Source organism: Cyphomyrmex costatus, unplaced genomic scaffold, assembly GCF_001594065.2.
Source record: "Cyphomyrmex costatus isolate MS0001 unplaced genomic scaffold, Ccosl1.0 scaffold1055, whole genome shotgun sequence".
Classification (NCBI taxonomy): domain Eukaryota; kingdom Metazoa; phylum Arthropoda; class Insecta; order Hymenoptera; family Formicidae; genus Cyphomyrmex; species Cyphomyrmex costatus.
In genome coordinates, this window is record NW_017275014.1 from 170,259 (window position 1) to 195,395 (window position 25,137).

The 25,137-nt window shown below is 33.1% G+C and overlaps 2 protein-coding genes across 2 annotated transcripts in view; one reads left to right on the forward strand and one right to left on the reverse strand.

The window, feature by feature from the left end:
- LOC108774928 (uncharacterized) overlaps positions 1–16,253 on the forward strand; it is an 85,423-nt gene extending 69,170 nt beyond the window's left edge. The window contains exons 12-26 of the mRNA XM_018541175.1: positions 2,577–2,727; positions 2,828–2,970; positions 3,518–3,593; positions 4,231–4,494; positions 4,606–4,717; positions 5,324–5,441; positions 5,614–5,720; positions 9,050–9,192; positions 9,273–9,460; positions 9,880–10,030; positions 12,631–12,906; positions 13,011–13,116; positions 15,423–15,549; positions 15,720–15,826; positions 15,940–16,253. Coding sequence (XP_018396677.1) covers positions 2,577–2,727; positions 2,828–2,970; positions 3,518–3,593; positions 4,231–4,494; positions 4,606–4,717; positions 5,324–5,441; positions 5,614–5,720; positions 9,050–9,192; positions 9,273–9,460; positions 9,880–10,030; positions 12,631–12,906; positions 13,011–13,116; positions 15,423–15,549; positions 15,720–15,826; positions 15,940–16,253 — 2,383 coding nt within the window. The remainder of the gene's footprint in view (positions 1–2,576; positions 2,728–2,827; positions 2,971–3,517; positions 3,594–4,230; positions 4,495–4,605; positions 4,718–5,323; positions 5,442–5,613; positions 5,721–9,049; positions 9,193–9,272; positions 9,461–9,879; positions 10,031–12,630; positions 12,907–13,010; positions 13,117–15,422; positions 15,550–15,719; positions 15,827–15,939) is intronic.
- Positions 16,254–18,075: 1,822 nt separating this feature from the next.
- Positions 18,076–21,771, reverse strand: LOC108774935 (neuropeptide Y receptor type 6). The gene is made up of 7 exons (XM_018541185.1): positions 21,713–21,771; positions 21,423–21,619; positions 20,985–21,177; positions 20,260–20,421; positions 19,869–20,034; positions 18,695–18,843; positions 18,076–18,286 (listed from the first exon to the last, which is right to left on the reverse strand). Exons 1-7 carry the CDS (start codon positions 21,769–21,771, stop codon positions 18,076–18,078), a joined length of 1,137 nt encoding a protein of 378 aa, XP_018396687.1.
- Positions 21,772–25,137: the final 3,366 nt, after the last annotated feature.

Sequence of the window (25,137 nt, forward strand, 5' to 3'; positions counted from 1 at the left end):
AGAGAGAGAGAGAGAGAGAGAGAGAGAGCGAGAGAGAGAGAGAGAGAGCGCTATACACTCGTACGTATCACGATTACGTGTACTGTATAAGATAAACAGTTTACAATTATTTGTAACGGATACTTTTTATTTGTCAAATAAAAGTTAGTACAAAGAGAAAGGCTGTTATTTTTATCAAGTCAACCATCAAATCGTTTAAATTAACTCATCCTGCTGTTGTTGCCTTTGACTTATTGTGATTTAATACCAACACTTGATGAATATTAATAACAATTTTTATAAATAAAAAACTAGAAGAACTATAAGGGTTTTATGTAAATAAAAGTAACTCTTGTTAAATTGCAATAAAGATATAAAATACTTTCCTTCTCGAGCTTGTATAGATATATCTACATCTAAATACATGAAATATGCAAATATCATAATATGTCACCCTTTCAAGAAGAGTGATAGATATACATACTTCAATTACTTAGCAAAAAAATTAGTCTAGTAATTAGAATTACGATAATATAATACATAAAATGCTTTAGACATGTATAATAGATACCTATATTTCGACCTGACTATGATGAATTTGTCGTAATTTATTTAAAAACAATTTTTTTCAATTACTTAAAACTAATTAAATGTAATAAACAATAAACTTTAAATTATAGTATTTCATGATATTGGAATATTAGATCTAAAATTTGCGACTTTCACGAGCAGATGATCAAAATAGAATAGACGTTCAGGTGAACATTACCGAGACCTTAATGTCATTTTATCGAATTTACTTAGGGATAATGATAGAAAATTAAATGACATGCAGCGATCAAGTCGGTAATAAGGAATAGCCACTGGCCAAAGAAATTGTAGTACGTGTCCGGCAATATATGCATTGCAGTCATTCCATAGTTTTCTTGGTAAATGGCAACTTGTTTTTTATATAAGCATTAACGGGAGCTTCAAAAAACATGACACCACGTTGGAAAAGGAAATCCAAAATTGACAGTATAAAGCATGGTGAGGCACTAATATTATTTTAACTTGTTAATATACAAGGTAAGGCAAAATAAAATAATGGAATATCTCGAAAATTAAACACGGAAAAAATGTTACAGACAAAACCTGTGTGATTTGAAAGGGGATAAATAATATCATAATAAAATTATTTAAAAGAAATTGATTTTTTTAAGGTCACCATCACTTTTTTAAATAAAATTATTTTCACAATCAATGAGAAATTGTCTTTAACGGTCGAGCTTGGATCTTAGGTGCTATTATAATTTCGTGTGAATTTATATATTACGTATGTAGTCTTTTGAGCCGCGCGCCGAAAAATTTTTCGGTCTTGAAATGCTACTCTACATTAAATTATCTAGCAATTTAACAAATTTGATGCTTATAGCATCTTGGATCTTAATAATGTTGAATGACACATTAAAACCTATAAATGATATAATATATTATACAAATAATATGATATATAATATTTTTCTCTAATTCTATATATAAAAATATTAAGGTAACATTAACGAAAAGTCAATACCTTTCTAATTAAAAAAGTGGAGATGACCTCTATGTGATATTGAAAAATTGATTTTAAAAAAAAGATTTTATCATTATTTATCCCCTTCTGAATCACATTATTTTTGTCTGAAACATTTTTTCTTACAGCGTTTAATTTCCGAATTATTCTAATGTTTTGTTTTATATGCCATACTGTATATATTTGTGCTTATTAATATCCATCAATATTGATTTAGTAATTATTTATTACTTCGGCATATCAATATTCTACATGTCGTAATAGAATATCGTAAATGTCTGCCATATGTACGGATGAAAAAACACCTAGGATGGTTTAACGCCTACTGTAAGAATACGAATTTGCATGGTTTTCGTTACATAAATATAGACGGATCGTCGATAATCGAGAATGTTCTCTGGTTCACGGTGAGAACCCTATAATGATCTCAAGAGCGCAAGAGGAAGCTCAGCAAAATATTGTTCAGGAAAGGTAATTCATTCTTATATGCGATAGGTTTGTATATCTTCCATCGTGCTCTGCGTCATATTGATGTGGCGTTTATGGACCGATTATTGGAACAATCCCACAGTGACAACTATTTACACATCAAATCCGGTATGGAACATGCCTTTTCCAGCTGTCACCATATGTAATAATAATAAGGTCTACCGTCCATACGCCGACCTAATTGCCGAGAATTTGTAAGATATTAATAACATATCTATTATAATATATTCAGGTACGAAGGATTCGTCAGTTTCCATGAACTCTTATATCAATATAATAACACAAATTAGAAACTTGAAAAAATAAAATTAAAAAATTTCTATTTAAAAAAAGATTTATTTTTAACTCGACAGTCTTTTTTTGGTTTTGCTAATTTTTCTTTCAATTCTTTTCATAAAAACTATATCAAATATAAAGTTTAACAGGACAAATTTTCTATATCTATCTAAAATCTGACGATCCATATGCGAAAGTTAGTTTAATTAATTTTGGATTTATGTTGAATCTCTATATCCGAGATTATAATATGTTCCAATTTTGCGCGATTCAATAGATACAAGTATGGATTCACTACGAATGACAGCGACAATTTTTTTACATCTTTAACGAAATTGATACGTCCCAACAAGATCTCCATGGATAATGCGACCGCGCAGCAGCTATTTGATAAACTCAACATGACGGTCGAAGCGCTCATGGAACAGGTGAAACATGATTGTTCTAATGATTGGAGATACAGATTCATAGGATCTGTTAAAAAAAAAGAGAGAGATTCGGATTAAGAATTAATAATGTCTCTCGCAGTTGATGCAGCCTTGCAGCGCATTGCTGCTGAGATGCCTTTGGATCGGCGAGATTCACGATTGCAACAAAATCTTTAAGACTGTCAAGTCCAAGGAGGGTTTTTGTTGCGCTTTCAATTCACACTATTTAGACGGTGGAGACATGTAATTGTTGCAAGATAATCCTCGAAAATATATATTACTTGTTTGATGCTATAATTATTCTGTACATTATACATATTGTATCTATACATACAAAGCAATATTGCTGCAATGTTTGCAATGTTGCTGAAATATCGCTTTGCTGTATGGATTGCCAAATTGGTGCAAAAGGTTCGTCATATTCGTCAGATATAGTTGCAGATGAAGTTTCAGTATAAGTAATCGCCATTGCTTCATCTAGAAGCTGGGAAGGTTTCTTCTTCAATCTTTATATAACATTGGTTCTTTAATGATTCAAAATATATAAGCAAATGAAAGCTAGGCGCAATTAATTAAGCGCAATATTAGAAAAATGATATCTAATATCTACATAAATAGATAACACTATTATAAAATTAATAATTTTATTCAATTTGATTTTATTTGATATAAAATAAAAAGCACAGAAAAAAGCGTGATTGAAAATTCGACAAACCTTTGGCATTAGTCCGATACAGACTCGTCCGATATTTAGATGTGTCTTTTATGTTTTCGTCATTGTTCCTTATAGGGCCGATGACGTGAAACCTAATATTACCGATTACAACAGCACTTCTGATGATTTACCGGGTGTGCATACAATTTTGGTAATGCTCCATATCCTCGTATTGCTTTAGAAACCCTATAACGAAATCTAGTCGCGAACAGGACTGAGCATGTACATTCGAAATATTTTTTATTTAAAACAGTGTGTAAAACAAATATACTTTGTATAATATTTCAGCATAGCTAAACGTGAAAGTGCGAGTATTACGTATTTAAAATCGGAAGATTGAAAGTTTTTTGTATTTTATAACTTAAATTATAAGATTAGTGGTCAATCTTATTGTTAGTTTACATACAGGAAACACAAAGTACGAAATACAATTGTCTTACAAATAATATTTTACAAAGAAATATATTTCAAATAGCCCTTGCTATGAGTAATTTTGTTAAAATTCTACGGAGGAGAGAAAGAGATATATAATATCTCCTTATATATACATACGCACGCGCACATACACACACATACAGTATATATATGTATATATAGATAATCAGAAGTTTTTTAAGTTAAAGTGAGATATTTTATATTGTATTATATACATATGTATATAATACACAATATACAATATACTTTCTCTCTCATAGAATTTTGATAAGCTCGCTAGTGATCAGACTCTGTTATAGGACTCCTAAATTCGATTACGTTGTGATAACACACGATAAACTCTTCACTTGCAGAACGCGCCCGGAAGTGGCCAAGACATGGGACTCGCGGTCGTCTTAAACGTTGAGCCGGACATGTACAAAGCTACTACGCGCCCTTATGTAGGAGCTTCCGTTATGATACAACACGCAATTGATTTTCCCGACATTGGTGCACAGATTTTGTCCGTAACGCCCGGCCAACTTCTAACAATAACCCTTACAGGGACGTCTATCAGAGGCATGGAAAGTTTGAGAGACATCTCTTCGGAGAAACGTTTGTGTTACTTCGATAACGAGGTAAAATTACGTGCCTTTCGTCTTCGGTCAAGCGTTATTTAGTGCTAACATCTGCAAAACTCTCGCCTTCCGTATTTCACGTACCTAATTATAATAACTATTTACATGCAGGTCCCAGGCAGAGATAGCTATAGCTATCAATCGTGCGTATCAGAGTGCATGGCCAATCACATACATAATTTGTGCGGCTGCCTGCCATTTTACTATCCAGAGATGCGTGAGTGTGCACAAAAAAATACACAAAATTACTTAATAAAATAAATTTCCCTGTATTCTTTAATTTCAATCTCATCAATTCCGAAACGTACGACACTTTAGTTTTTTTTATTTTTATGTTCTCATATCGTATTATTTTCATCTCATATAATATAATTTTTATCCCATATTATATTATTTTTATTTCATATAATATTATTTATTTATATTTTATTTTTATGTTCTTATATTATACATTTAAGGACAATATTAAATTCATTTAGCTCAATATAGACCGTTATTTATTATAATTTGCACTACAAAAAAACGAGCGAAATTTATTAATAAAATTTACAAAAAAGATCTAGAATACTGATTTAAAAGTTAATACCATATAATAGTACAAAAATAATACAATTTACATAAACTACTTAACGTTATGTTCTTTAATGTGCTGATAGATAAGGAAATGAGGACATGTTATTTGCCCGACATAAATTGCCTTTTGAGTGTCCGAAGTAAGAAAACTTTACAAATATTAATTACATATATATTATAATTAGATATATCGTATATTGGAAATGATATAAAACTGCATGTCGTGTTGTTTTTCAAAATTCTATATCAATACCAGATAACGCGGAAGTGAAAAGGTGCAACAAAAAGTGTCTACCTGAGTGCACAGATATGTTATACACTATCCTTCCAGAAAAGATTACCCCACAGGATGTGGGGTTCGATTCTGATCTAATGTGAGTCTACTCGTTTGCTTTAATGAAAAGAGCATTAGCTTCTTCTTCGTCAGATATGTGTTCATTCATATTATTTTCACGAATTTTTAATAGTAATAATAATAGTTCTTTATTGAGCGTGAAGAGATTATATTTTTATACTTTGGTCTCATATTTTTTATTATATTTTTAGGCATGGTTTTGATATAAATAATGTGTCTTTTGTGTACGTATTTTTCGGCGATGTGTCGTATGTCGAGTATCGCAAAGAAAACATCATTAGCTGGGATTCGCTCCTCGGTGGGTTAGATTCCAATATTTCGAATAGCTATAGTGATTAAGAATTTGCCATTGATTTCGTTTAAATTAATTTTATTTAGTTGAATCTAACGAAATTGCTTGAATTATTACAGCATCCTTTGGCGGTATCTTCGGTCTCTGTCTCGGTGGTTCAGTGTTGAGCATAATCGAGTTGGCTTATCTTTTGGCCAGACAGTTCTTTAGAAGACAAACTCGCAAATGGCAGGCACAATTTGCACGTACGAATTTGCCGCCGGCGTCAGAAGTGTCTCTGTCAATTCCCGCTAAAGAGAAAATTCAACTGGGAAAGCCGCAAAATAGTCAGGAATCGAATGAGAAACGTGTCTTCGTCACGTGGTATAAATCAGTCGATCGACGTAAAACAAACCTTAACAACTCGAATCACATGAAACGTGTCAAATTTTAAGTCACAATTTACTTTAATGTTTCGAATTGATTTTGGATAAGTTGTTAAAAAGTTTTGTATGATTGAAATCTTGTGCACAATAGAAGCAACATTAAGAACAAAATAATAAATATATAGAGCAGGTCTATTCAATTTTCTTTTCGAAGCCAAAATGCAAAGCCATCAATGCTAAAAAATAAATGTGGTTTCGGGGGGAAGGACTGTAAAGTGCTGATACACGTCTGAGTAACGTTTATCAACGCTTTGCAGTTTCCCCGAAATCTTATTCATCTTGAGATTTTCTTATATCAATGGCTTTAGCGTTTCTGCTCCGAAGCTAAAATTGGATCGGCCTGAGAAATCAAAGATTAGGAATAGAGAATAAATTGAACCTATATTGAGCTAATTTTGCGTTGTTTAATTTCTAGTTCTAATTTTTTATTTCTATGTAATATTTCTTCTATTGTGTATACAGGACCTAAAAATGGAAAATATATTATACGTTGAAAAAAGTCTAGTAATGATTATGAAGCTTAAGTAGATGATAATTACTAAAGCTTTAACGAAATAATTTCAATTAAATGTTTGATCATATAACTAAAATTAATAAAATGATAATTTTATATTTTAAATATTTTATTTTTCTAATTATCATATATTACTATTACAGTTGACTACTATTACTATGGTTTGGTGATATTTACTAAATATTGCATTAATATGTTAACAAAATACATTTGTAAGTTATTACTTTTTTTCAGTGTATAATATTTACGATTGTTACGATTATTAATTATTACATAGAATAATTATCATATACAGTAACTATTTATGATTATTTATTACTGTTAGAAATAATTGGCTCTTGTGACTTACTTTGAGTAATTATTGCATCTATTGTGATCTGTGGATAAGTAGAATTACTGAAGATCTGTAGATAAGTAGAATTACTAATTATTACTTTTATTTGTCAAATAAGAGTTAGTACTTTCAAGGAGAAATACTGTTTTTTTTTTTTTTTCATATGATCAACCGTTAAATTGGTAAAATTAAACTCCTACACTGTTGCTTTTTACATTAACCTTTATGATTTAATAGCAGCATGATGAATATTAATTCTTTTAAAGGGTCTAATCATTCTGAAATTTTGAAAAAATCGATAATTTTTTTGCATTTAAAAAAATTTGAATCTTTATGAATATTTTAAGCCAAGGCCGAGGTTAAAGTTTCAAAAATTGACCAAGTTATAAGAATTTATAGGGAGGCGGAGATTAAGTTACCGTGTACGTGAGTAACAGATTCTAACCGAGAAACAACTCTACTATCTTTTGTGTTTTTGCATCTCGAGGATCACGTTCTTTTACTTTGGACTCAACAACGTCACAGAATATTCAAAGAAGCTGAAGACAAGTTTCTAGAAGCTGAAAGCGAGGTGTATGGTGATGGAATTGTATAGATTAGAGGTAAGACTACTTTATTATAACTGAAACCATATTTCTCAAGACGGGTGTAAACTTTTCTCCGAAACTATAATAATCCAATTGACTTCAATTTTGACAGAAATATTCTTAAAAAAATTACCTATTATGTAGTGCACGACTTTTTCAATATGTTAATCTATTTACCATATTTATAACAAATATTTTAAGTTCTTATTTTAAGAAATTAAAAAACAATTTTTAAATTGAGCTATTTTCTACATTTCTGAACAAAACTAAAAAAACCCTTATACTCTTCACTGTTACATATATTTATAAGAAAATATTTTGCTTTTTGATTTCAGACTACCCCCGAAAATATTACACCTGTCCGATCCCTCCGCGATTGATGAAATATAAATTTCACATATAAAATACAATTTAATTCTATGAAGTATTATAGTTAATTAAAAAGAAAATCTTAAATTTGTTTTTGACCCTGTCAGAGTTAGACCCCTTAAATAAAAAAATCAGAAAAAGGTATCATGCGCTTCTCGCCCTGATAAAATGAATGGCAAGGTTCACGAAACGTTGGCATTAGCGGTGGATAAAAACACGGCAAACCTTCTGCTATCTTTGAAGATAATACCCGTGAAAGCCTCAAAAGCACATTTTCAGAAAAACTATAAAAGTTCTTGATAAATGAAAGTAACATTAGTTAAATTGCGATAAAGTGTAAAATACTTTTCGTCTCAAACTTGTACAGATATATCTAGATCTAAATGTATGAAATATATAACACTTTTAAAACAGTAACAGCCGTACATGTTTCAATTACTTAACAAAAAAATTAGTCTAGTAATTAGAATTACGATTGTACATAAAATGCTTCAGACCTGTATAGACACTTATATTTTAACCTCACTGTATGATGAATTTGTCGTATTGTCGTACAAAAACAATTCTTTTCAATCACTTATCAGAAAATTAGTCGAATGTAATAAATTTTAAATTATAGAGTTTCATGATACTGCAATATTTGATCTAAAATTTACGACCTTCGCGAGCAGATAATAATCAAAATAGAGTGGACGTTCAGGTGAACATTACTGGGAGACCTTAATGTCATTTCATCGAATTTACTTAGGGATATTGATAGAAAATTAAATGGCATACACAGCAATCGGGTCGGAAATGAAGGGTAGCCGCTGATCAAAGAAATTACAGTACGCGTTAGGCAATATGCCTGGTCATTCAGTAGTTTTCCTTGGCAAGTGGCAGTCATAATACAAGCATTAACGCGATAGCTTCGAAAAACATGAAGCTGAATTGGAATAAGAAATTCAAATTTGACAGTGTGAAGCATGGTAATGCACTAACATCATTTTAATTTATTAATGTACATTAATATACAATATATTGATGCTTATTAATACCTATCAATATCAATTTAGTAATTAATTATATCACTTCGGCAAAAAATCAATATTCTACATGTCGTATAGGATATCGCAAGTGTTTGGCATACGTGCGGGTGAAAAGACATCTAGGCTGGTTTAATATCTACTGTAAGAACACGAATCTGCACGGTTTTCGTTATATAAGTATAGAAGGATCGTCGGTAATCGAGAGTTTCCTCTGGTTTATGGTGAAGACCTTATAATGATCTTAAAAACGCAAGCTCAGTAATATTGCCTAGGAAACGTAATTTACTCTTGTACTCGACAGATCTGTATGTTGTCCATCGTATTGTGCACTATATTGATGTTACGCTTGTGGGCCAATTACTCGAACAATCCCATAGTGACGACTATTTACACGTCAAATCCGATATGGAACGTATCTTTTCCAGCCGTCACTATATGTAATAATAATAAGGTCTACCGCCCACACGCCGATCTTCTTGCCAAGAATTTGTAAGATATCAATAAGATTTCTGTTTTAATACATCCAGTTGGAATGCGAAGGAGATTTTTGTTGTTTGTCATAATCCCTTATATTAATAAATGAAATTGGAAAAACGAAGTTTGCCATGATAAGATATTGCAAATCTCTGACATACAAAATTAGACAATTTAAAGTTTTTAAAAAATTTCTGTTTACCTAACAAAAATTTATTCTAAACTCGACAGTTTTGTTTCGGTTTTGTTAATGTATCCTTTTAGTTTTCTTCAATAACTATTTTTTATAACTTCAAAAATTATTTGATGGAACAAGTTTTTCGTACCTATTTAATGTGACGATCTATATGTACGAAAATTAGTTTGATTAATTCTGAATCGATTGAATTAAATTTCCGTATCCGATGTTACATCTCGATTTTGCAATTCAATAGATGGATGGATGGGTTCACCACGAATGACAGCGATACATTTTTTTCCTCCCTAATAAAATTGATACGACCCGACAAAATTTCGATGGACAATACAACCGCTAGGCAATTCCTCGATAGACTCGATATGACGGTCGAAGCGCTCATGGAGCAGGTGAAAAATGATTGTTCTAATGATTAATTTGTATCTCCAAGGAGATAATACACATTAATCATAGGATCCGTTCGGATGCTGAAAAAAGATTCCAGTTAAAAATTAATAATGTCTCTCGCAGTTGATGCAGCCTTGCAGCGCGTTGCTGTTGAGGTGCGCTTGGATCGGCAGGGTTCACGATTGCAGCAAGATCTTCAAGACTGTCAAGTCCAAGGAGGGTTTCTGTTGTGCTTTCAACTCCCACTACGATCTAAACGTTGGATACAGGTAATTATCCCAAGAAAATTCTCAGAAAGCGCTTTATTAATGCTATATTCTATATATATATACTATATATATACTATACATTTGCAATGTTGCTTGAACATTATTTTATTGTATGAGATACTCAGTTTATGCAAAAGTTTCGACATATTTGTTGGATCTGTAAAGCTAGCACGACATTCTGTCGATATAAAAAAAATTATAGCAGTTCGAGTAGCACTTTTCATAGAGAGAGAGTTCTACAGTTCCTTATAAAAATAAACAATAGTTCCGCATTTGTAATACTAAAAAATTAAAAATGAAAATATGTCGTGCTAACTTCGAGAATCCAGCACGACACTTTCTCCTCTAAAGTACCAAAAAACGATAAATATTATCAATTTTGGCAACAGTTCCCATTAATACTACTCCGAGTTCTACTAAAATATACAGTATGAAAACAAAATTCCAACAATTATTAATAATTATAAAATTTAAATATAAGTAATTAAATATAAGCAAGTAAAATTTTAAATTGATAATATTTGTCGTTTACTTTAGAGGAGAAAGTATCGTGCTAAATTCTCAAAGTTAGCACGACATATTTTCATTTTAAAATTTTTAATATTACAAATGCGGACCTATTGTTTATTTTTATAAGGAACTGTAGAACTCTATGAAAAGTGCTACTGGAACTGTTATAATTTTTTTGATATCGACAGAATGTTGTGCTAACTTCACAAACCCATATTCGTCGAATAAAGTTACAAGTAAAGTTTCGGCATAATCGCCACTTTGCCTCTGCTTCATCTAGAAGAAAGCTCTTTGTTTTAATCTTTAGAAAACTTTGACTTTGACGATTCAGAATGTCAGACGTTAATTAAGCGCAATATTGGAAATAGATAACATAATACATATTTAAATAACTATAATGAAATAAAACACAACCAATAAGAAAATGCTTTTAACGGTCGAGCTGGAATGACGCATAATATTAAAAATCTGTAAATAATTAATTTATTTACAGATTTTCATTCATAGATTTTAACATGTCATTCAACATTATTAAGATCCAAGATGCTATGAGTATATCAAATTGTTAAATTGCTAGATAATTTAACTCATGATATTATTGCGGTAGTTTCAGAGAGTTGCGTTTCAAGGCCGAAAAATTGTTAGGCGCGTGATTTAAAAGACTACACACACATATGTAATATACATATAAATTCACACGGAATTATAATTAGCACCTAAGATCCAGATCGATCGTTAAAGGTATTTTCTTATTGATTGTGTTACTTACGTACGTTACTCATGTACAGTCTTATAGGATTTAATATTTAAATATTGTTTATATTTTATTGTTTATATATTTATTGTTTAATATTTAAATATTGTTTATAATGCTAATTGTTTATAATTCTAATATTGCGCCTAATTAACTTTAATTTGTTTTGTTTTAAGAGTTTGTTAATTGCAATAATTCGGTTGTTTGGTTTTATCTGATAAAAATAGAAGCATAGAAATGTTATTTAAAAAAATCGACAAACCTCTGACCTTATAGTCCGATATAGACTTATTCGATAATTACACGTATATTTTATGCTTTTATCATTATACCGCAGGTCCAAAGATAAGCAATTTAATTTCAACGACACTTCTGATGATTTACCGGGTGTGCGCACAATTTTGGTAATGCTCGATATCCTCTATCGATTTTGACTAGAATTTTGACCCTATAACATAATCCAGCCACGAGCAAAGCTGGGCATATATTTGAAATACTTTTATTCGAAACACAATATTTGTAGTGCAAATGTATTTTATATAATATTTTGTATTTCAGCAAAGCTAAACATGAAAGTATTACGTATTTGTATTTAAATTCGAAAGATTAAACACTTTTTCATTTTGTAATTCAAATAATGTTGAATGTCAATTTTAGCACTTGGAATACAAAATTTAAAATATTTGCATGTATTTTGTTGAAATACAAGATATAATTATTTTACAAATATTGTTTTTCGAATAAAGAATTTTAAATAGCTCAACCCCGGTCATAAAAGACTTTGTCAAAATCCTATGAGAGAAAACGATAGGTATATACATATATTGTATACTATCTCGTTATATATATATTATTTCATTCTAATTTATATTATTTATTCTGTAATCTTAATTGAGATCTCAGAGTGAGATAGTACAAGTTAGAGTGAAATATTATATATGTATACATAAAGAGATTGTACGTATATCTTTCTCTCTCGTAGGACTTTGATAAACTCGTTCGTGTTTAGACTCTGTTATAGGACGTCTAATTTCGATTACATTGGACAGAATGAAATTTTTTTTTGCAGAAAGCACCCGGAAGTGGCCGCGATGTGGGACTCGCGGTCGCCTTAAATGTAGAGCCTGACAAGTACAAAGCTACTTCGCGCCCTTACGTAGGAGCTTCCGTTATGATACATGACCCAATTGATTTTCCCGACATTGGTGTACACATTGCGGCCGTGTCGCCCGGTCACGTCCTAGCGATATCCGTTACCGGGACCTCTATCAGAGGCATGGAAAGTTTGAAGGCCATCCCTCTGGAGAAACGTTTGTGTTACTTCGATAACGAGGTAAAATTATGTGCTTTTCGGCTTCGGTCGAGCATTATTTATCGCGCACGTTAATATCTGCGTAAACTCTCTCGCCTTCCATATTTCATGTAATTGCAATGAATATGCCTATACAGATACCGGGCGACGTTCGCTACAGCCATCAATCGTGCATATCGGAATGCATAGCTAAGCACATACATCATCTGTGCGGCTGCCTGCCATTTTACTATCCAGAGGCGCGTGAGTGTCCATAAAAAGATTAAAATCTATGATCTTCAATTTCACTTTTGTCTATACTTTATAACTTTATATCTGGCAGAAGGAGACACATTATGAAAATGTGATAGTACGATAGATATATAAATAAGTCCTCGTCTGTAATCTGAATCTTTTTTGATATAAGTGAAATTTCACTCTGAAATTTTTTCGAAATAAAGGAGAGCGAAAGTCTGCCTTCTAAAATATCTTTTTATTATGTCTGTAATAGGGATATATTATCCGTGTGAAACTGGCCCCCCAATATTAAAAAATCGATTTTTTTCTTCATGCATTCGTTTGCTCATCGTTTGCTCACTCTTAGTTCAAAATATATACGAAAATTATGTTTTGGGGGGCCAACTACACACTAGCCCCCCAATATTATAAATTCGATTTTTTTCTTTATGCATTCGTTTGCTCATCGTTTGCTTGAAGAAAAAAATCGATTTTTTAATATTGATGGGTAGTAAAGTTGGCCCCCCAAAACATAATTTTCGTATATCTTTTAAACTAAGAGTGAGCAAACGAAAATTTCAATTGAGCATTCGTGAGCAAACGATGAGCAAACGAATGCATGAAGAAAATAACCGATTTTTTAATATTGGGAGGGCCAGCTTCACACAGGTGGATATTTGCTCCAAAAATTAATTCTAAATTTTTCCACATTTCTTAAAAGTCTAAAGGTGACCCTACACTATTAATAATACTGTCAGTATTAACAAATACGAATAATATTACTCATCGTGTGTGGTCAACAGGGATTCGGGTCAAAATGTTTTTTCAGTTTGGTTCCGATTCTAGTTTAATAAGATATCAAATAATATAAATATTCCGGTTTTAGTTTCGGTTTTTTTTTTACCAATAAAGAAAACCGAAACCGTAAAAATTACGGTCTTTTAATGGTTTTTTCGGTTCTTCTTATTCGCTTTATTCTACTTAGTTTAAAAATTTATTTTGTTAAGCAACGAGAAGGGGAGTGGGAGGATATAGAGAGAGAGAAAGAGAGAGAGAGAGAGAGAGAGAGAGAGAGAGAGAGAGAGAGAGCAAGCGTATTTATTCATTCAATATAGAGAACCTAGTAGAAAAGAAACGTGAACTGATCACTCTAAAAACAGAAATTACGTAAACATTATTTTAAGAACATTTCTCTTGTTCTTTTCTTACAACTTACATTTTTAAACCTATAGTGTCAAATTTAATCTAATGTGAGTCACCATGGCTCCTATTCTAGAGAACCTCTAGATTCTCTGTTCTACTCAATTATATCGTTATTTTGTACTAAATCAGTAGTTATATTTGACACTATATATTCAGTGTCAATTTGACACCATTGTTTTAGTATAATGTCAAATTTAACTATTATTTTAGTATAAAATCACAATATATCTAGTAGAAACAGCGATAACGTTAGGTTAAATTTTACATAATAGATTTAGCAGTGTATTCTTATAGATAGAAAGTTTACATATGTATTCTTAACTTTTATGAGTTAAAATAAATTCTTGCAACGTATTGGTAACAAAAATCTAAATAAAAAAAGTATTGGAATCTTAAAAAAAGTTTATATTAAATAGTCAGGTTTCTTACTGAGACAGCTGGCGACGATGATACTGAGACTGCATTCCATTGAACGCTCACAACGTTTGTAGAATCATTTTATCCTTGTTGTTTATCAAATTAAACAGAGACAAAAACAATGCTCGCGAGTATTGCGAGCGTCAAGTAAAACGCAGCCTGGATTAAACATTGATGATCTGGACGAAGAAACGGGCAGAACAGAGATTAAGATCCAAAAAAATCATAAAATTTTTTCGGTTTTTGTTAGGATTCATGTCACAGTATGTCATACTGCAATAAATAATATACGTAAAATTAAAGTGAAATATATTATCAATAATACTGATCATGTAAGGTTATAAAAATATTAATGTGCATACTCTGTCAGTATATCGATTCAATATTACTGATCAGTATTATTGATCGTGAAGGGTCATCTTAGAATAAAGAATAAAGAATGAAACTTGGATTAAACAAAAAGACCTAGAATGCAGATGGAAGGTTGATACGATATAATAATACTACATATTATAATTATCAAAATAATGTTATGGTGTTCAACGTGTTGATAGATAAAGGAATGAGGACATGTTACTTGCCCGACATAAATTGCCTTTTGAACATTCGAAGTAAGAAAACGATTTCAAACATATTAATTATACATTTATTATAATTAGATACATCGTGTGTTTCACAGAGAATTGTACACAGTGTTGTTTTTTCAAATTTAGAATCAATACCAGATTACGCGAATATGGGAGTTTGCAAAATGTGCCTGCCCCAATGCACAGATATGATGTATACTATTGGTCCAGAAGATGTTAAAATGGAAAATGTGGGGTTTGATTCTGATATTACGTGAGTCTATTTGTTGTCTTTGATAAAAAGAACGTTAGCTTCTTTTTCGCGATACGCGATTATTCATATTATCTGCATGAACTTTTAATAATAATAATAACTTCTTATTGATGGGTAAAGAAATTGTATTTTTATATTTAATTTTTATTCACCTTTTATTATATTTGTAGGCATGGTTTCAATATAAACAATGTGTCTTTTGTGTACGTATTTTTCGGCGATGTGTCGTACGTCGAGTATCGCAAGGAAAGCATCATCAGCTGGGATTCACTCCTCGGTGAGTTAGATTTTAATATTTTGATTAGCCGACAACAGAGAATTCTCATATCTTTGATCTCGCTTGAATTAATTTTACTTAGTAGAATCTCTAACGAAATCGAATTGTTACAGCTTCCTTTGGCGGTATCTTCGGTCTGTGTCTCGGTGGTTCGGTAATGAGCGTAATCGAGCTGGCTTATCTCTTGACCAGGCAGCTCTTTAGAAGACAAACTCGCAAAGGGCAGGAACAATCACGGACGAAATTGCCGCCGGCGTCGGAAGTGTTTCTATCGATTCCCGCTAAAGAGAAAGTTCAACTACGAAAGCTACGAAACTGTCAGGAATCAGATGACAAGCGTGTTCTCGTCACATGGTATTCACCGGTCGTTCACCGACGTAAAACAAATCACGACAATATGTATCACATTAAACATATCAAATTTTAAGTCATATCTACTTTAATCGACTGATGTTTGAAAGTTGGTTAAATTTTTTTTTTTTTTTATACTATAGTCTTGCATAATAGAAGAAATTTTAGGAATAGGAAGAAATATCATACATAAAAGATATAAAAATATAAAAATATAATACTAAATATTGCACTAATACGTTAAACAACGTACATTTCTATTTTACGTTTTTTTCGGTGTTTTTTAATGTTTAGAACTATTATTAATTATTGCATAGAATAATTATTTATAGTTATTTATTACTACAAGAAACAATTAGCTTTTATGGTTCACTTTGCGTGATTATTGTTTCTATTGTGTTTTCAATGAAGATCTGTAGATAAATTGGATCACTAATTATTAAAAATGATTTAATATAAGACTTAAAATTAAAATAAATTCAATTAAAAAGGCTACGAGAGTCTAAGCTGGATTTTAAGTTGCTATTTAGTACAAACAATAATGTAAAACGTTTCTACCTTTATCGGATTATTATCATTAGGGTAAAGTCGCCTAATATGAGATTTCTTTAAAGATCAAATTATTCTTAAATTAATGTTACGTTCAACATATGTAAATAACTCCTTAAATTTCAAATATCAAAAACATGTCTTCAAGGCTATAGGAGTACACCGCTGGTTGTTAGGTTGCGCAATTAATTATAAATCTTGTAATATCAAATCTCGTACGCTACGACTTTATTTTTAAGTCATCCTCAGCACAATAATCGTTTACTTATTATTACCATCCTGGCACTCATCAAAGCAAAAATTTCTTTAAAGAATTGTAATTTATTTAATTTGCAACCTTAACTCCTATTTTTATGTCAATTTTATAAAAAAATATATTCAAGATTTATTATCAAAAGTTAGCGATCGATAGTACCTATACTTTGTTGTGTATGAAATTTTTTACCTAAAGTGCCGATTTTGCTCATTGAAAAAAAGAATTCTTAATGTTTTCTTGTGTAAAGTGGTATCTCATAACGGGAAACTAAAGAAAAAATAAAGATGAGCTTTTTATACACGCTTTTATTATATTACATGCAAGTAGGAACGAATTTAAATGTTATGCATAACTATATAATTTTTCGATGTGTGTGTATGTGAGTATGTGTGTATATGTGTGTGTGTGTGTGTGTGTGTGTGTGTGTGTAATCTTAACAATAGAATCGTCATTTTTAACATTTTGTTTGATAATATGATTTGAGACATTGAATTGTTTAGATCTTGTAGTAGCTAGGAATATTCTGAGTATCTCATATTACGACTTTCATGCCTTGCGGTTTCACGATCACCAAATCTAATCTTTACAGTTAAACAATCATTGTACCACGTGTTTTCCTATGAATACGATCTTTCTCTATCACTGCACGAAGATTTTAATACCTAATATTTACTTTAGCGTAATAAAACAAGATTATAGACTAACCTCAATTTGACAACATTTAATTTCATAAATCTTTTTTTTGCAACGACTACACGCTAAGAGTAAAAAGTTCATGAATCAAACACATGCGCTTCTTAGTTTAGCAGAAACCCCGCTATCTCATATTAGGAACCTATCTCATAATAGGCGACTTTACCTTATTAGCGAGTACGATTACAAATTATCTAAACTTTGATATTTTCTCATATATAATTAAACAATAAATCCAGATTCCTTTGTATTTAAAAATAAAATGATTGCTTAACTCTTCAATTATTGGACGTTGATTTTTCCAACGTAAATTTCCATTCATGAATGTAACAAATTTATAAAGGGGAATCCTCTTGTTATTTTGTAATACAATCATTAATTATTTATTGTTATCGCAATGCTATAATACAAATATTTCACATTTCTCTTTGCCATCTGGTTGTTGGTTGAAGTAAACGATCGGTCTTCTTCTATCGTGTCTCCTTTTCACGATATGTTCCGGAACGAACATGCGCTTTAAATGCACGAAAAAATATGGACTCAGCACACAATAAAGTATGAAATTCATCGAGCTCGCTAGCGCGTTGAGAAGAGTCGCCCACATACGGAAGCTGTGGAAATATATAGCAAAATGTATAAATTATCGGCAAAACATAAGAATGCGTGTCACGTTACATGTATTCTAATTTGCGTGGGTTTACATGCACAAAGTTTAATTATTTTTATACTTATTTATGCACTAAAGTTTAATTAATTCTACACTTTGAAGGAAACGTCTATCCTTTATAATCCCCTCGTGATTTTCGTTTAAATTCAAAATATCTTCAAAGAGCAGACTCGAATGTCGCACATTATACTTTTGTTTCTTCACTTTTGATAACGAAAATTATATTTTTGACGGCGTTTCTTTTTTAACAGCGTTACACGAGAAAAACATTCTGCGCACGATGCACGTATTCTTTTGTGAGGTTGCTTTAATAATGGTCGCGTCGCGACGCGTATCTCGTTTCGCCCCTCACCTCTCCATGAAATCCTCGCGAACTTTGAAGGGATCACCGCCGTAAAGCAGAGACACGGCGCTGCGTCGCGACGCCAAATGAGTTGGCAGCTCGCCCACAAGGAACAGAAATACGATGCCGACCAGCATGATCGTCAGCCGGGCTTGATCCTAATAGATGGCAAATCAATGCGATAAAACAAAGCAAAACGAGACGTCTTTGATATATTTTGTAGATATGTATACATATTTTTGGAAAAGTAACTTCACGTAATACTGGACTCTACTTCACGTAATTACTGACTCTGATAGGAAAATGTTAAATCAATAATTAAAACATGTAGTGAGAAGGCTCGTTAAGTTTTTCAAACTAATAATATAGAGAAAAAGGGTATACAAATTCGTTAAAACATTTAATTTTATTCTAATATATTGCGAAGAATATTACGTTATTTTTGGCGTTTCGTCCCGGCTTCCACTACTGGACTCATCAGTAAGGCATTGTAGTGGAAGCCTACCTTAGACGCCTGTGTACTGTGTAAGTTATTAAATCGAGATTCTATATAAAGAGATACGCGTATCTCAGCACTTGCGAGAATTTGCGAACATCGATAGACCTCTGATGGCTGGTCTACGTAGTAATATTCTTCGCAGTATTAAATCAATAATTAATATCAACAATCAGGAAAGAAAGTATGCAAATTATTTATTATCGATAACTAAATCAATATCATCGACGCTGTTCGAATTTATGAAAGCGATCTACGGTGAAAAAGCGACGACAACAAAGTTTTAATAATTGCGCTCCCAAAGACAGTGATGTTATCGTCGGTTTTTGAGGGAAACTTTTCCAATTACGCGAAACAACAATGACTCGCGCGAGACTCTGTTTCCGGATACCACTCGGTTCTCGGATGAGTTTCATGCAAATCGTGTTCCGAGACGCTCTAAAGTGGTGGAGTACGACAACCGCCCCATTCAGCTTCCGGAATAGGATAGAATGAAGTGGCGCAGTGCGAGTTCAAAACTGATTATATAATCCACAGTCGAAAGACTCCTGCCTAACACTCTATATGTCCGAAGGCGTGTTTTTAGATTGAAACTAACAAAACACGGTCTCTACAGCTTTTTTTTAGAACTTGCCACGCAACTTGTACAATAAATATCTCCGTGAATTCTCGCACTAACGTAATTACCCGCAGGCGATTCCCTTCGCGTATGTTTTTGCGCTTCAGCAACATCTCTCTCCGTTTAAGGGCTCTCCTCACGAAACGTATCATAATGAGATTTGCGATGAGCAAATATACAGCTGGTAGTAGGCCAAATATTATGAATTGAAGCCAATTTTGAAGATTGAACCACCTGCAAAAATTATTTCGGTGCTATTTGGTCGGCTCTCAAACCAAATTAAATTTGTATGAGCATAACTGAAATATCATTGTTCTGTAAATACAGGGGATAATAGATAATGCGAGCCTTATGAGGGTGGCCAAAAATATTTTAGGATGAGAACTGGATGGGAATTGGAGATATGCATCAGTACACCTTTTCGTGATCATCGTCATCATCGTTATCGCCGTTTCTTACCGCGAATGAAAAAAGTTGGTCGTTACCAACTCCCCACGCTCGTTGTACCTGTACATGAAGCAGTACGGTATGTTGATCAAAATAGCGAAGAAGGTGGCAGAGATCATCAGTTTGCGCGCTACCTCCTGTCTGCAGAATTTAGGTGATTTGCATCGCGGCATGCTGTGAGAATTGAACCTCGTTATTTCAGCTCTCCAGACATCGCTTTTTTGCTGATAAAATGCATATAACTCAATAATAAGTTAATCAATATAATTAAAAGGTGTATTTGAAATTTACATAAAAATATTATAACATAAATAAAGAATATAAAAATATTATTATATACACTGAAAGAAAAGATTGGCTGTTGCAGCCAATTAGAAATGCTGTGCAATATTTTATCATCTAATTTGCTGCCGCAGTCAATTTTTTCTTTCATAGTGAAAGAATTAAGATCTCGATGACTAGTTTCGACTATATTGGCCTCTTCTTATTGGTGTACCTATTTAATTAACTTATGCATATAATTACAGCTATTAAATTTTTATCTGTGGAACTAACAGAACGATCTATAATTTCTACGGAACATCTTTAAATAAAATTTCACAACAATGTGACTTAAAATTATAAACAGTATAAGTAAAGAAGCATACATGGCCAAACGTTAGTAGCGAAAGTCATACATTTATAATCGCAATCATTACAACATAGAAATATATAAATATATTTCGGCCAAAATTTACCTGCAGACTATTATCAACCTGTCGACGCTCACGCCTAACGCAGCCCAGACTGTGATGTTTGAGGTAATGGAGCCGATCGGAAAGTGAACGAACGCGTCGAATTCCAACCAACCTTTGTAGCAACGAAAAATACCTCTCGCCAGACTGGAGAAAATGAGCAGGACGCAGGTGATCAGATCCGAAGTCGCGAGCACTGTATAAAAATTATATGAAAATTCTTGATGAAATTATTATGACATTGATATAATTAATATCACTTAGGATATTTTTAAGTCATATTGAATTATCCAAAATCCTCGCTTGCGACCGGTACGGCATAATTCATCAAGGGTGATTACGGGGGATTCTCTCTCCGAGCGTATAACAATAACAAATCTGGATGGCAGATGCGGGTAAATTCCACGTTAATTCATGGTTGATTCCGACATTTCCACCGACCTGCTAAATACGTGTATGCCGACCCTTTCAAGTATGTCTTCGCTTTCAAGTGGACCGCGAGGATCAGGGAGTTTCCAATTATTCCGAGTGCGGAAACTACGGGTATTACCACGGTATATCCGATAATGCTCAAGATACTCGGCTCGACCGTCCACAGCCCGTAATTGTACTGGCCAGAGTATTTCAAGGACCTCGTTCTAGAATGAATTGTCAGTCCTGGATATTCGAAATCACACGTACTACGATTTGTAACTGTGTGTAGCTTATAACTTTTACCACGAGTTACTCACCGTTTGCATAGCACAATCATATTCAACGTCTCGGTAATATTAGAATATACGGGTCTCATCGCACCATATGTCTCGTATTGCACTCGACCCACTTTCTTTGCACGGGAACTCTACTCTTCGGCGATCTCTACTGCATTCTTGAGAATATCTTCAGTTCTGCAAGTTGGTGAAAAGTGTGTGGCATTAGGTTCGGATTTTTCGAATCCCACGAGTCACCAGTTGAATCGAAGCTTAACGAGTATTAGAGTACGCGATGAAGGGAATTATGAAAGGAAGTTCAGTTCTGTCAGAAACTTTGGCGAAATTTACCGATTAATATTTCCGTAGGAACCCAAGTACGAAGTACTTCCCCGAGTGCTTTCGTTCTTTTATTCTTCTCGAAAGTCATTATAATCTTTTGAAAGCGAATTTTACAAGTAATTTACACGCTCTCTAAAATGATATAAAATACACGAGTCATTTCACGGAGAAATTAACGATTACAGCACATTAAATTGTCAATTTACGCAAACGAATCGTGCAGCTGCCGAAAGGGGAGGCCCTTTAAACGAATTTTGACGAGCGAGCGCGCGCGCGAGAGAGAGAGAGAGGGACATTCACACCGCAAATGTAATTTCCATCGCAAAGTGTTATCGACGCTCGTTTCCCTGCAAATAGAGGAAAAATGCGAATGAAAGGTCACGTATAATTTAAATGCGTGTGGAAAAACTATTAAATGTTTTGCAAACTACTTTATCTCTGCTATTTAATACTCTACACGGCGTCAATTAAACACAGCATTTTATTTATTTAAAATGGGAAGTAGGTGTTTGTGTGTGTTTGCTTGTATCAACGCAAATCGTTCTCTAAACGCGAGTTATTAGCAAATAGTATATGTCTCGGCTTTATTGAGAGAAATCGGAACTATTCCGGTCTACCTCTAATATAAACTAATTGGCTCGAAACGCTGCTGTCTTGATGTTAGACGATTTCGCTTAATACGCGCCCAACAACGTCGATAATTTCGGAGTATTACGACAAACGAGAAACGCCTTTGAAGTGCAAATCGTTAGCTCCCCTCAAGTGGTTGCGTTAATGTCCGCGATGGAATCCCGTCTGCGAAACTAACCGACAGTAATGAACTTCCCGACGAAACTATTGCGTCGGAGAACGAGTAAACCGATCCGCCTTGATCAAACCAAAATTCAACTTGAGTCGCGCGCGACTTGATGCATCCGCCGAGGATTGCTCAAGGATTCACGGAACAGTTATACTGAAATATGGAAATTGCGCGGCGATACGACTTTTCCCGCATTCTGGTGGGGTTTGCTCCCGATAATACCCCGATAATAGATACGCAAATAGTGTGTACGTGGAACGATACGCATAACCGTATCATAGTCTGCGGCGATCGATAAAGCAGTCACTGATACTTTGTATGTGGAACTAGAGACCTTCTAATACGAGTCTGGTTTAGTTTCAAAATGTGATTGGCAGGGAAAACTTGCAAAAAGCTTCATAAAATAAAATAAATACTATTTATATTGAAATAAAATACTAAACACACAATGGATGCTGTTCAGTCCGTTCTTATTTTAAGACAGTCTTGAGTAATGTGTCTTAAGTATATAACATTTTAAAAGTACTTAAGGTAATCTTAAATATAGGAATCTCGACTGTGAGTACCAATCAATAAAAATTTGGATATCAGAAAACCACTTTTGGTCCGCCATGTTTTAACAATTCCTAAGAAAGAGAGAGAGAGAGAGAGAGAGAAGAAAAAGAAAGAACATAATGAGAAAGAGAAAGAAATAGTACATGTATATATATGTCTTGCTCTCTCGCAGATTTTTGCTAAAAGTACTACCCTGCGTACAAAACTGTAGTTCGTGTTCAGACTCTTATTGCAGGATCTCTACGTGGAACGACTCCCGAAAGAATCTTGAATTGTCCTTTTCTTAAGTTGCAGACCAAGCAAACGAATGCAGACCACGCGGAACAAATACGAACAAACAATTCACTTCGACAATGCAGTCCTGATTGAAGTCAGTTGTTTATTCGTGTTCGTTCGCGCTTACTTGTGTCCGAATCTACTCTAACAATGAGCTGATCTTTTTTATCTTTGTATAATTTAGATGTTATCATCAATAATTACAACGAGACATTTACATCATGCGTTATTGCGAGAAACGTCGAACAGTTCGGTTTAGTGACTGATGTATCCATGGAAACCGTGATAAGCGTTATCGATCGTACATACAGCCGCGACCACTTTCGGTCACACTCTCTCTGTGTAAAATTAAATTAATAATATCAATAATTTTTAACGCGCGCTGTAAGGTTTTGCGATGTTTATAGCGTTGTCATCATATCGAGATGCAACGAACGATCTATTACAGTTGGAATACCATGGGTTTTTAAAAGCTATATACCCTTTGCTGTGTTTATAGCGACATGCATAAACATTATTAATTTTCATTTGCATTACCATTCTTTTGAACGTGTCATTAAACAAATATTGGAAATATCTATAATGAGCTTGTATCTCGGATATGGTTATATGTAAATGTCTCGCCCGCGATGCGAGATCGCAAAATATTTTGTACACGTAATAACAACGAATTCGCTATAGCTCTTTGATGTATAATATTCGCGTTATTGTTGCTTCGTTCCATGAATGCAACTGATATAAATAATCTACATAAATGATTTGTGTTGCAAAGAAATGTGATCGGCTCACTTTGCGATCAGGTTATTCACGAAGCCCAATTACGAATCAATCGGCTTTTGTTCGATGCACAAACAAGATCATTTCTCATACAAATCGCTGATCGTCCGCCCCTCTGGTCGAGACAGACTCTAGCTACACTTCCGTTCTACCAAAACAACGACGCAATATTTTTAGGACACACTCTCATTTATTTATTATTTTTCCATCAAAATTTATGATATACTTAACACAGTAGCGTCGTTTTGTGAAACGAGATCTTTTTGTAAAATAAATGGACGAAGGTGAGTCGTGCGTATGTTTTCTGGTAAAAATGAATAAGAGAATTTCCGGGTGACTCTTGGAGAAGAAAATATGGTACAAAAGAGCTAAAAAGACCAAATTACAGCTAAAATATTGAGAAAATCGCAATATAAGGGATAACTTTCGAATAGACTTGGCAACAGTGTCGTGAACAATGATTCATCATTCTCTAAATTAAATAAAGCACGTGCTGAAGGTGTACAGTACAGTGCATTAATTCGCTGGTTCGTAATAACAATTTTATTTATTAGCTCAATGTAAATTAAATAAGGTCAATAAATCAGTCTACTGTGACTCAGCGAATTAATGCACTGTACCTATACATGATTTTTATAGCAGAAGAGTAATCAGCTTTAGAATTCGCTTTATTAGATCTAAGGAGGAACAAATTGATGCAGGGGAGACCGGGATTAAT

Bases quoted from the DNA above. Each gene is read 5' to 3' on its own strand.
- LOC108774935 (XM_018541185.1), bottom strand. From the start codon at position 21,771: ATGAGACCCGTATATTCTAATATTACCGAGACGTTGAATATGATTGTG. The intron at 20,035-20,259 runs GTAAGAAACGGC...TAATTTTTGCAG, and splicing joins ACCAACTTTTTTCATTCGCG to GTGGTTCAATCTTCAAAATT. The intron at 18,844-19,868 runs GTAATTACGTTA...GCCATCTATTAG, and splicing joins GCGAAGGGAATCGCCTGCGG to GATCAAGCCCGGCTGACGAT.